At 40.3% G+C, this 13,233-nt stretch overlaps 1 protein-coding gene across 3 annotated transcripts in view; it reads right to left on the reverse strand.

The window, feature by feature from the left end:
• Nucleotides 1-13,155, reverse strand: part of sptbn5 (spectrin, beta, non-erythrocytic 5) — a 55,595-nt gene extending 42,440 nt beyond the window's left edge. For 2 of the 3 annotated variants that reach the window (XM_053633387.1, XM_053633389.1), the window contains exons 1-8: nt 13,007-13,155; nt 11,885-12,010; nt 8,683-8,850; nt 8,396-8,512; nt 8,111-8,268; nt 7,787-8,015; nt 573-1,207; nt 113-251 (exon numbers count right to left, since the gene is read on the reverse strand). In XM_053633387.1, the coding sequence (XP_053489362.1) occupies nt 113-251; nt 573-1,207; nt 7,787-8,015; nt 8,111-8,268; nt 8,396-8,512; nt 8,683-8,850; nt 11,885-12,010 (1,572 nt within the window). In that variant the 5' untranslated portion in view covers nt 13,007-13,155. The remainder of the gene's footprint in view (nt 1-112; nt 252-572; nt 1,208-7,786; nt 8,016-8,110; nt 8,269-8,395; nt 8,513-8,682; nt 8,851-11,884; nt 12,011-13,006) is intronic. The other variant, XM_053633388.1, reaches the window with a different exon arrangement.
• Nucleotides 13,156-13,233: the final 78 nt, after the last annotated feature.

Consider the following 13,233-nt stretch of genomic DNA (forward strand, 5'->3'; position numbering starts at 1 on the left):
GTATACCGTGTTGATATTTCTGTAAAGCTGCTTTGAGACAATGTCTATTGTAAAAAGCGCTATACAAATAAAATTGAATTGAATTGAATTGAAAAAAAAAATTTAGAATAACCTGTAGCTCCTTGAGGTCCAGAGAGATTAATTCGGTGTCCTTGAGGACAGAAAGCGTGTTCACAACATCTCCAACAGAATCTCTCTTCTGCTGCAACTGCTGGAGCAAAGCTTGCCATTTTTTGGAGATATTCATTTGCCTGTTGTACACAAGAACAACTGTGAAGAGATGCTTCCCAGTGGCTTATAGTGAGCACAGATAGTAAAAAAAATAAAAATAAAAATATGAGATTTAAAAAATAAAGTTGTAATATTTTGAGAAAAAAGTCATAATATTACAAGAAAAAAGTCACAATATTTGAAGAATATAATAATAGTGCAGCTTTATTCTTGAAGTACTCTCGACTTTATTCTTGCAATCTTCCATTTCTATTTTTTTAAACAGTATCCCTACAACACCATCATCGATAAAGTAAAGTAATTATATTGTATGTCACAAATGATAAAGTCTGTCAACACACCTGCGGACAACCTGTTCCTTGCTGTGGTAATTCTCCCTCTCAATGATGGCTGCCATCTCACTGAGAGCCTGAAAGCGAGGCTCGCGAGCCAGCACATCAGTGCATAATGCTTCCAGTTTCTGGGCTGAAACCTGGGCTTCCTCCAGAGTCTCCAGTCGCTTCAAATCATCCTTCTGAACCAACTGCAGTGTGTCTTCCACGTAGCCCTCCCTGAGTGCTGCTTTGCGGCCAAACTTCTGCGCCAGTTGCTCAAGTTGCTCCAGCCTCAAGAGGGCGTTCTGCAGGTAGCGCTCCCGCTCATACTCTGCCCTCTCCAGCAGGGTCCAGGTCCTCTCAATATCTCCTAGGGTCTTGCCTTCTGGAGGAACATAAGCACGCTGATTGTTGGCCATCAGCTTTGTACGCAGACTGAAGAGATGGGCTTCGATAGCACCTCTCTCCTGGTACTTAGGGGGCTTCTCCACAGTGCGGAATGTCTTAAAGGCAGCCACCAGCGGCTTCATGCCTGGCAGGGAGTTCGGGAAAGAACGGTCATCTAGCATCACTATTTTGGTCCTGATCCATTGCAGTAGGTCAGAGACCATTTGCCCATATTCCCTTTTCATGTCATCCAGCTCTTTCAGGAGGTCTACAATCTGGAAGCACAGTGAAGAATGTTCACAGGTTCTAGATTGACTTGCACTTCAGGTTTTTCAAATCAGTATAAGTAGGGTAATTTCTTGTAAAGAGCTTTAGTTACAGTAGAGTACTCTCCAAACGTAATGCATATGTACATGTAGTCTATTTGTCATGCCCTCTGCTTGTGAAGTGCTTCACTACTCAGGGGAGGAGAACTCTTTTGACAGTAAGGTGTAATGTTCCAAGCTGATGTTAAAGGGATAGTTCACCCAAAAAAAAAAAAAATTCTGTCATCAATTACTCACCCTCATGTCGTTCCAAACCCATAAGACTTTCGTTCATCTTCGGAAAATGAAGACATTTTTAACTTTAGATTTCTGTCCCTCCATTTACAGTCCATGTAACCAAAACTTTCAAGTTCTTCAAGTACTTTCAAAAAGTAAAAACTAAAAAAAAAACTAAAAGAGCTCTTGACAGGATCCGGAAGTGCTGTACTGTTTACAGCAAAGGAAGAGGCACGCTGTACACATAGAACAATCTTTGTAACAAACAGTGTTCTGAAGATGAACGAAAATCTTACGGGTTTGGAATGACTTGCGGATGAGTAAATGATGACAGAATTTTCATTTGTGGGTGAACTATACCTTTAAGGACAGTCCAAATATATTTACCCACTTAAAAACTGTAAACTGATGAAGATCTAGAGAGTATTCCAAAGGGGAAACAAGAACTGAAAAAGAACTATAGCCTCTATCTGTACGTCCAGGGTGGTCTAACAAAGAAGATGTGTCTAATAAAACATCAAGTATGAATACACAGGGATTAAACCCCCTCAACATTGCTGCTGTATCTCATACCCCCATACCAGCCCAACAAAGTGCTGTTGCCTTTCATTGGTACTGCTATTCTGAGAATGATCCACCTCTCAAATAATAGGTGATAAGCGGTCATCCAGTTTTGGTCCCTTTCTATTGATGGATGGAGTGGAGGGGCTGACAAATTGTGCAAAGCAATACGTGGACTACATTTAGAAATTGTATACCTACAAGGTGCACCTCCATTCCAGATGTACCTGACACAAGGGTCACTGAAGGTATGTATACATAGAACATGTGATTTATTAGAAAACCTGATTTATTAGAGAGCTCTGTTAGAGGGGATAAACTTCTATACACTAAAAGGGAAGTACTGTAAACAACAATTTTAGTGTGCATTCTATGGAGACTGTTTCTGTGTGTGTGTGTGTGTGTGTGTGTGTGTGTTTCTACTCTTAAATATCTACTACCTCCTATTTTTTAAGTATTAATTGTTATGCTGTATTTTCTGTATTAATGCTTAATATTCTGTTTTTTCAGAATCTCTAACAAATAATGAAGCTTTAAGAAAAAAACACATTTTTAAAACATTTATTTTGGTCAGACACCTGAGACCAGCGCAGAAGTTAAATTATCACAATGCTATTTCAACGGAATTACTACGGTAATCTCCAAACTATAATGGAGCATGAAAGTACCAGAGCATCCTTCACTGACATCTAGCTACTTATACACACCTTTCGCAGTGCAGACACACTCCTTTGCGGTTTAATAATGACCTCTTTCATAGCCTGCCATCTCAGCCACTGATTGCTGAAACTCCCAATGAGAGACATTGCCAAGCAATGACCCAGCTGGCCACACCTGGAAACAAACACGCCGTCTGTCTCGTCTTGTCTCAACACCAAACTGCCCCCGACTCAGACCCAGCCTGGAGCAGTTCCCGAACCGACGTGTACGTCATTATGTAACGCACCTCTGTGACAGCTAGTGTACTGTTCTATTCACACATACGGATGTGGTGCTGAACAATCTTGTCATCCTTTTCCTGCACGGACAGAACAGGACACTTCTCACCACTGTACCTCTCAATGAGTCCCTGGCCAGCACTGAAATAGAATCTTCTGCCCTCTGAACTCAAATCCGCTAGGTGGCCTCCAACTGTCTGTTGAGAAGTGTTTTTCTGTCATGATGCTGAAATATGGTGAAAACTATTCCATTATCTCGCTAACTATGCTGTAGGATGGGGACTTACTTCCTCACTTGTGTGTATTACCAGGGCTGAGCTTATACTTATCTGATTAGAGCCAGAGCTCCTCCCTACTGCCCTACTGTAAAATCCAATAATCCGCAGTCTAGCTGAATGAGGGCAGCCCTCACTCACTGTAGAGTACACAAGCTAGCGTATATGCAGCATTAATCCTTGATAATGAGTCTTTATTGATCACACATATATATATATATACAGTATCTCACAAAAGTGAGTACACCCCTCACATTTTTGTAAATATTTGATTATATCTTTTCATGTCAGGCCATCTTTATGTAGAGCAATTCTTTTTTTCAGATTCTCAGAGAGTTCTTTGCCATGAGGTGCCATGTTGAACTTCCAGTGACCAGTACGAGGGAGTGTGAGAGCAATGACACCAAATTTAACACACCTGCTCCCCATTCACACCTGAGACCTTGTAACACTAACAAGTCACATGACACCGGGGAGGGAAAATGGCTAATTGGGCCCAATTTGGACATTTTCACTTAGGGGTGTACTCACTTTTGTTGCCAGCGGTTTAGACATTAATGGCTATGTGTTGAGTTATTTTGAGGGGACAGCAAATGTACACTGTTATACAAGCTGTACACTCACTACTTTACATTGTAGCAAAGTGTCATTTCTTCAGTGTTGTCACATTAAAAGATATAATCAAATATTTACAAAAATGTGAGGGGTGTAATCACTTTTGTGAGATACTGTGTATATATAAATATATATATATATATATATATATATATATATATATATATATATATATATATATATATATATATATATAGATAGACAGACAGACAGATAGACAGACAGATAGATAGATATGCAGTGCATCCGGAAAGTATTCACAGCGCTTCACTTTTCCCACATTTTGGTATGTTACAGTCTTATTCCAAAATGGATTAAATTCATTATTTTCCTCAACATTCTACAAACAATACCCCATAATGACAACGTGAAAGAAGTTTGTTTGAAATCTTTGCAAATTTATTAAAAATAAAAAACAAAAAAAGCACATGTACATAAGTATTCACAGCCTTTGCTCACTACTTTGTTGAAGCACCTTTGGCACCAATTACAGCCTCAAGTCTTTTTGAGTATTATGCTACAAGCTTGGCACACCTATTTTTGGGCAGTCTCTCCCATTCTTCTTTGCAAGACCTCTCAAGCTCCATCAGGTTGGATGGGGAGCGTCGGTGCACAGCCATTTTCAGATCTCTCCAGAGATGTTCAATAGGGTTCAAGTCTGGGCTCTGGCTGGGCCACTCAAGGACATTCACAGAGTTGTCCTGTAGCCACTCCTTTGTTATCTTGTATTGTGTGCTTAGGGTCGTTGTCCTGTTGGAAGATGAACCTTCGCCCCAATCTGAGGTCCAGAGCGCTCTGGAGCAGGTTTTCATCAAGGATGTCTCTGTACATTGCTGCATTCATCTTTCCCTCGATCCTGACTAGTCTCCCAGTTCCTGCCACTGAAAAACATCCCCACAGCATGATGCTGCCACCACCATGCTTTATTGTAGGGATGGTATTGGCCAGGTGATGACTGGTGCCTGGTTTCCTCCAGACATGACGCTTGTCATTCAGGCCAAAGTGTTCAATCTTTGGTCTGAGAGTCCTTCAGGTGCCTTTTGGCAAACTCCAGGCGGGCTGTCATGTGCCTTTTACTGAGGAGTGGCTTCCATCTGGCCAGTCTACCATACAGGCCTGATTGGTGGAGTGCTACAGAGATGGTTGTTCTTCTGGAAGGTTCTCCTCTCTCCACAGAGACACGCTGGAGCTCTGTCAGAGTGACCATCGGGTTTTTGGTCACCTCCCCGACTAAGGCCCTTCTCCTCCGATCGCTCAGTTTGGCCGGGCGGCCAACTCTAGGAAGAGTCCTGGTGGTTCCAGACTTCTTCCATTTACGGATGATGGAGGCCACTGTGCTCATTGGGACCTTCAATGCTGCAGAAATGTTTCTGTACCCTTCCCCAGATCTGTGCCTCGATACAATCCTGTCTCGGAGGTCTACAGACAATTCCTTGGACTTCATGGCTTGATTTGTGCTCTGACATGCATTGTTAACTGTGGGACCTTATATAGACAGGTGTGTGCCTTTCCATATCATGTCCAATCAATGTAATTTACCACAGGTGGACTCCAATCAAGTTGTAGAAACATCTCAAGGATGATCAGTGGAAACCGGATGCACCTGAGCTCAATTTTGAGTGTCATGGCAAAGGTTGTGAATACTTATGTAAATGTGCTTTTTTTTGTTTTTTATTCTTAATAAATTGTCAAAGATTTCAAACAAACTTCTTTCACGTTGTCATTATGGGGTATTGTTTGTAGAATTTTGAGGAAAATAATGAATTTAATCCATTTTGGAATAAGGCTGTAACATACCACAATGTGGGAAAAGCGAAGCGCTGTGAATACTTTCCGGATGCACTGTATACATATGATCAAAAAGGACTCATTATCATTATCAAGGATTAATGCTGCATATATGCTAACTTGCTGACATGCTTCCTGACATGCTGGGGTATGCGAAGAAAAGAATTTCACTATATATATATATATATATATATATATATATATATATATATAAAGAATTTCACTGTATGTATATATCTATATATCTATATATACACACACACACAGTGAAATTCTTTTCTTCGCATACCCAAGCATGTCAGAAAGCTGGGGTCAGAGTGCAGGGTCAGACATGATACAGTGCCCCTGGAGCAGAGAGGGTTAAGGGCCTTGCTCAAGGGCCCAAAAGTGGCAGCTTGAACTCCCAACCTTCTGATCAGTAACCCAGAGCCTTAACCGCCAAGCCACCACTACATACTTGGTGTGTAAAAACCCTTGTTAATGTGCTTGCATTTGGGTTTGGATGGTTGGAGGTACATTTACAGTATGTCACAAAAGTGAGTACACCCCTCACATTTTTGTAAATATTTGATTATATCTTTTCATGTACCAACACTGAAGAAATGACACTTTGCTACAATGTAAAGTAGTGAGTGTACAGCTTGTGTAACAGTGTAAATTTACTGTCCCCTCAAAATAACTCAACACACAGCCATTAATGTCTAAACCACTGGCAACAAAAGTGAGTACACCCCTAAGTAAAAATGTCCAAATTGGGCCCAAACTGTCACTATTTTGCGTGGCCACCATTATTTTCCAGCACTGCCTTAACCCTCTTGGGCATGGAGTTCACCAGAGCTTCACAGGTTGCCACTGGAGTCCTCTTCCACCTCTCCATGATGACATCACGGAGCTGGTGGATGTTAGAGACCTTGTGCTCCTCCACCATCCATTTGAGGATGCCCCACAGATGCTCAATAGGGTTTAGGCCTGGAGACATGCTTGGCCAGTCCATCACCTTCACCCTCAGCTTCTTTAGCAAGGCAGTGGTCATCTTGGAGGTGTGTTTGGGGTCGTTATCATGCTGGAATAATGCATACTGATCATGCTCTGCTTCAGTATGTCACAGTTCATGTTGGGATTCATGGTTCCCTCAATGAATAGCCGTATGAGTGCTGCCAGTATTGCTGCAGAGGTTGAAGGGGTGGGGGGTCAGCCTGTCAGTGCTCAGACCATACGCCGCACACTGCATCAAATTGGTCTGCATGGCTGTCATCCCAGAAGGAAGCCTCTTCTAAAGATGATGCACAAGAAAGCTGGCATACAGTTTGCTGAAGACAAGCAGACTAAGGACATGGATTATGAGACCAAGATAATCTTATTTGGTTCAGATGGTGACAAGTGTGTTTGGCGGCAACCAGGTGAGGAGTCAAGCATGGTGGTGGGAGTGTCATGGTCTGGGGCTCCATGAATGCTGCCGGCACTGAGGAGCTACAGTTCATTGAGGGAACCATGAATGCCAACATGTACTGTGACATACTGAAGCACAGCATGATCCCCTCCCTTCGGTGACTTGGCCGCAGGCCAGTATTCCAGCATGATAACAACCCCAAACACACCTCCAAGACGACCACTGCCTTGCTAAAGAAGCTGAGGGTGAAGGTGATGGTCTAAACCCTATTGAGCATCTGTGGGGCATTCTCAAATGGAAGGTGGAGGAGCACAAGGTCTCTAACATCCACCGACTCCGTGATGTCGTCATGGAGGAGTGGAAGAGGACTCCAGTGGCAACCTGTGAAGCTCTGGTGAACTCCATGCCCAAGAGGGTTAAGGCAGTGCTGGAAAATAATGGTGGTCACACAAAATATTGACACTTTGGGCCCAATTTGGACATTTTCACTTAGGGGTGTACTCACTTTTGTTGCCAGCGGTTTAGATATTAATGGCTGTGTGTTGAGTTATTTTGAGGGGACAGCAAATGTACACTGTTACACAAACTGTACACTCACTACTTTACATTGTAGCAAAGTGTCATTTCTTCAGTGGTTTCACATGAAAAGTTATAATCAAATATTTACAAAAATGTGAGGGGTGTACTCACTTTTGTGAGATACTGTAAGTGCAGTGTGCAGTGTACATTTATCGGTAAAACTGACCTTGGCTATCCTCTTCTGGATTGTTTTCCCCTGCTTCATTTTAGAGAAGTAGTGGTAGTAGAGCGAGACATAAGTCATGATGGACTTCTCATCAGGATGCGAAACCACTATGTCCTCTACATCAAGTAGCTGCATGATACCAAATTCACTCTCAGCTAGGCTGAAAGCATGTCCCAAGTTCCTCCTTGCTTCATCTGGATGAAGGCGATTGTAATCAAAAAGATCTGGCCTGGAAAAGAAAGCCACCAGAGACTTAATTATATTGCTGAATCTGGATGCCTACTTTTCAATATATAGCGATGATACTGCTTTCATAAACACTACCGGTGAGCATGGATGAGTGCATTGAAGGCCAATCCATCCCTCCAGCTGTTGGAAAAATCCTGAACATCCACATTGTTATAGCCAGCAGTCTTTCTTTGGCACCATATCAGAAGAGCCTCCTTGGCTGAACGGCGCGCTAAGCTGGCATCACCGCTGTCCTGGACACAAAACAAAGTCGGGATGCAGTTCTAGTCAAGAATTAGTCACTGAAAAGATGCTAGCAAATTCCCATCACTTGCATGCTTGTGAGCAGACATACTATATGCACGCATTTTTGTCCACTACCTCATCAAGATTAATCGCTCCAATCTGGAAACGGAGAATGATGATCCAGATGAGGCCCAGGATCAGAGTTCTGTCCCCATCCACAATGTTCTCGGGTCCGATCAAATCTACTCGGATCTGAAGGGAAAGAAAGGGGCATTTTAAAGGCCGTCATAATTAAGAAGAATATCCTCCAAGAAAAGACCCACATGTTAGAAGAGAAATTCTTTTCGACTGTTCATTGCTGTATACTTATTTGTTTCCTCGTTTGTGTTTAAGAATGATTCATTTGATTCTGCCAAGTGCACCTTGGTTTTCAGGAAGTTTATGGCAATGCTGTTGTTCTCCAAGCAGTGTACTCTGAGGGTGCGTCGGCTGGGTGTGGGCAGCTTCTCCCTGGAGATGAGCTCCAAGAGTCGCACTAAATGCACTCCGGTCTTAAGCTCTGTATACACATCATCCAGGGCAACCTTTTCCTGAACACAGAGATACCTGGATTACTTCACTAGCACAAGTCAAGTCAGTTGTATAAAGCCCTAAATAAAAGGTGAAATTTCATTCTTTGTTCAACATGTAGGTTTCCTTCTCTTTTGTCATATGTTATTTCCCCACATTTCACAATTCTTTATGGATATAAATGATTTAGGAAGCTAGCACAAGTTATGAGCAAGTTAGAACAAGCCTGCTGTAAAAATGACAATAATTAAGGTTAACCTTTGTAATGTATTGGACACATACTGGTATGTGACTATTTCTGTCACGATACAGTGACTAATGATGTCCTATGGTCCATAATCCAAGTCTAATCATAATCCAACTCACAAAGAACAGGTTGAACTGGCTCCTGGTATTTTGCTATAGATTTTAAGGTTAGATGGGGCAGGAAGTATTGCGTGCTCTGCTCTGTGTACTCGGGCAAGGTCTGAATATTGCGTTTGGCTAGTGGCCACCATGCTATATTCCAGCATGAGTTGCACACTCCTGCCTTTGTGTCGGTTCCATTCAGAGCCACTCCCTAACTCGAGAGCTAAGGGAGTTTAGTCTCGGACCAGATCTAGCATGTTTGTGTGCATTTCCTGGTTTAGAACTATGGGGGGAAAACATCCTAGAATCTCTGCAGATAATGACATAAACCGGAAGGATTTGTTAGACGTGAGCTAATGAAGGAATGAAATAATAAAATCAAACAAGTGAAGGTAAAAAAAGGAAAGGGAAGCATATGAAGTCTGTGCCAGCCCCTTATAGCTATTAATATATTCCTTGCCCCATAACAAGCAGCACAATGTAGTATCAGCTGATTTATAGTACTACCAATCATTTCCATGAATTTCCATGTTTACTGAGTTATTTGACTCATTATTTATTTGTTTTGTTGCTGTTTTGGCAGTGAATGTACCGCATTTAGTTTTGACACTATAACAGCAAGGTCCTCTTCCTTCCTGGCTTCAGCATTGCTGAAATGTTTATACAAGGCCTTGAGTTACGAGCTATATCCTCTCCTCCTTGTTTTATGTTCTTCCTCAGTGAGATGCCACCAGAGGGTTATACAATTGAACTTACAAAGGAATTCAAAGGTTGTTCACCACGATTATCCTCCAATGTCAGAGGAACTAATGTCATTATTTATATATAATACAGAAAGGAATGCCATGATGCTATTAAAGGTTTAATTAAGAGATGCATGTTTCAGTGGATAATCGTACCTGGATACTGTAGTACCTATTAAATGCTGTGTTCATCTCAGGACTCTTATTTAAAAATTTGCCTATACCAAACATCCTTTCAACACACTTTAACTTTACACACCTCTCCACGTGTATACTGTAAAATTTCACTGTATCAGGTGTAATCCAGAAGAGGATTGGTTCCTCTCAAGTATTCTTCCTCATGTCGTCTCAGGGAGTTTTTCTCTTTGTCACTGTTGTCTGTACTTTGCTCATTAGGGATGTAAATCCACATTTGTATTTCTGCAAAGCTCAATTGTTAAAAGCACTATATAAGGCTAACTGAACTGGATAGTAATAAACATTGCATTAGACAGTATAATGCATTATACAGTATACCTGTAATTAGCCGGTAACTGTGTTTAGAGATTAGCTTAATTAGCTAGTAGCATATATTTGTTTAGAATTACCATTTGATTAAGCTTGATCTTAAGAGCTTTTGGAAACCAACGGCAACAAACCTTACTGCTTATTTATCAGATGAGCACATAAATGTTTACTGACATGGGTTATGATAACATGAATTATAGTCATCGTGTGTGAGTAGGGGGCGGGGGAGGGGGGGGGGGTAACAGTAGATCAAAAGAAAACAGGAGGCACTAGACTAAGGTGATGTTTGCTAACATTATATCATTGGAGATAACTACCATGTTATCATGACAAAAAAAGATAAGTGGCATTATATTCCATGTGTTCATTAGAACCGAAGATAAACACTTGGTCTAAGTAACAGATGCTGGAAAAGCATATACAAGGCGTAAAAAGATGTTTAGATGTTGAGGAAGTTTGCGCACCCCAGCCAATGACATATTTTGTTGCTTTTTGAAGTGAAAAGAAGTAAACACAGCCTACGCAGTAAACTATTTATTCATTCATGTTTGATGAACATAAAAATAAAGGGGAAAAAGGTATTTGTGGCATGCATGATGTTTCCTGTGCCACTGACTGCCACACAACCCCAAAGTATAACGGATCCATGCTCAGCAGTTGGCAAAGTGTTCTTTTCATCAAATGCTGCTCGTATTTTTCTCTGAAAATACCTTTGGTGATTGTGGCCAAAGAGTTCAATTTTCAGTCCACAGCAGTTGTTTTCAAAATGCCTCTGGCTTGTCTAGATAATACAACCCCAATTTCAAAAAAGTTGGGATGCTGGGTGAAATGTAAATAACAACAGAATGCACTGATTTGCAAATCTCATAAACCCATGTGTTATTCACAATAGAACATAGAAAACATATCAAATGTTTAAACTGAGGTCATTTTGAATTTGATGGCCACAACACATATTTTCACAGATTGTTGAACCTCTGCCCATCTTTACTTCTGAGAGACTCTACCTCTCTAAGATACTACTTTTAATACCCAATCATGTTACTGACCTGTTGCCAATTTACACTGTAAAACCGGATAGTTCATTTAACTCAAAAAAATTGAGGAAACTAATTACCTCAAAAGTTTTTAAGTTGATAAATCAATTTCTAAAATTTAACTCAAACTTGTTATATTTAAGTGTATTTGGCTTAAAGAAATTGATTTATCAACTTAAAAAGTTTTGAGGTAATTAGTTTCCTAATTAACATCTGCAGTTGTTTATTTTCAAACAGTTCGTGTTTACTTCTTTTCACTTCAAAAATCCAAATATGTCATTTGGCCAGGGGTGCCCTAACTTTTGCATACAACTGTATACAACTGTTGTTGCTTTTTATTTTCTTCAAGTGGTGAATATTCTATCAATGACTGTATTAGATTATTTACTTTAATGTTAGGCATAATGGTGCATTCATACCCCATTTTTAGAGAAGACACTGTTCATCCACTTGGTGTAGGTCTTTTTCTGGACAGCCATGCGCTGCTGCTGCAGCTCCCGGATGCGTCCATGCTCGTACTCATCTATATCTGCTGACTCAGACATCTGTGAGATCACAGCAAAGTTCGCAGAAGTAAGTAACACCTATACAGGTGGGTTTGTTTAAAAACTCATCATCGAGTTATAAATGAAGAACTGTATATTTAAGCATTAAAAATCAACATAGTATTTTAACATAGTATGTATATAAGATTATTAAAATGTCAGCATAGCTATTGATGGACAGAATGCTAGCATTCTCTTAACAGAATTATGGCCAATCTGTACGAGGCCTTTCTTTGCTCGAATATTCCTTTATATGCTACAGTATTATGGTTTCACACTGACTGGTGCCCTTAAATTGAGTCACAGGATCAGCTTAATTATTAAGCTTCACACCTCATACTGTAGTTGAGGACTTCACTGTTGAGTGTTTTGAACTTAACAGTGAGCAGAGGAATAAAGAAACCTCTTTTCTTTTCTTTTTTTTTTTTTTTTTTTTACAGTTATTTATACAAAAACAAATGTTATCATCAATTATCTAATTTTTTTTTCATGTGTTAATTTATCATCTGGTTCCGCATTCCATGTTTAAATTGATCCAAAGGACAGTAAAAATTCCTGGAATTTTATGTTTTTACAGCCATGCATGATATGAGTCAACAAAATCAAAGCTGGTAGCCATTAAATTACCATTAAAGTCAGACTTATAGGCTGAGAACAAAAGCAACAGCATTTATCCAGAATATCCAAATTCCTTTGTATAGCTTAATGTGATGTAACGGACAGAATATGCTACAGTTATTCTTTATAGATACAGTATGTTGACATAAGCATTTAGATCTCATGAGTTTACTTAACACCTAAGCATAGCAAGTGTTGTGCGTCTAAAATGTTGTGCGTTATAGGTCAAATAAACTATACACTATACACTATATAACGATCAAAAGACAGAACTGAAACATACTATTACAGCTTTCCTTTTATATCTGCTAGTTACAAATTCAATATATCAAATCGAATTAAATGGGGTTTTTTGTTTGTTTATTGGATTTTACAAACCCTCACAATGTCCTCTTCTGAGCTCTCAGCCTTAAAGAGCGTTGAGCTAAGATGTGGAGAAAGTCATGGTTTTAAGCGAGCTCAGCTCCTTCCTGCAGGTTGATGAGTGAAGTAGTGAACTGAACTTTGAAGCCACAGTAAGTAGTAGATTGACAGGGAGGGCAACTATCTCTCACCTGACTCTGTAAAGAGAGAAGGATAAAGGTTTCACATCATATTTAGCGCAT

This window comes from Ictalurus furcatus, chromosome 9 (assembly GCF_023375685.1).
Source record: "Ictalurus furcatus strain D&B chromosome 9, Billie_1.0, whole genome shotgun sequence".
Lineage (NCBI taxonomy): Eukaryota > Metazoa > Chordata > Actinopteri > Siluriformes > Ictaluridae > Ictalurus > Ictalurus furcatus.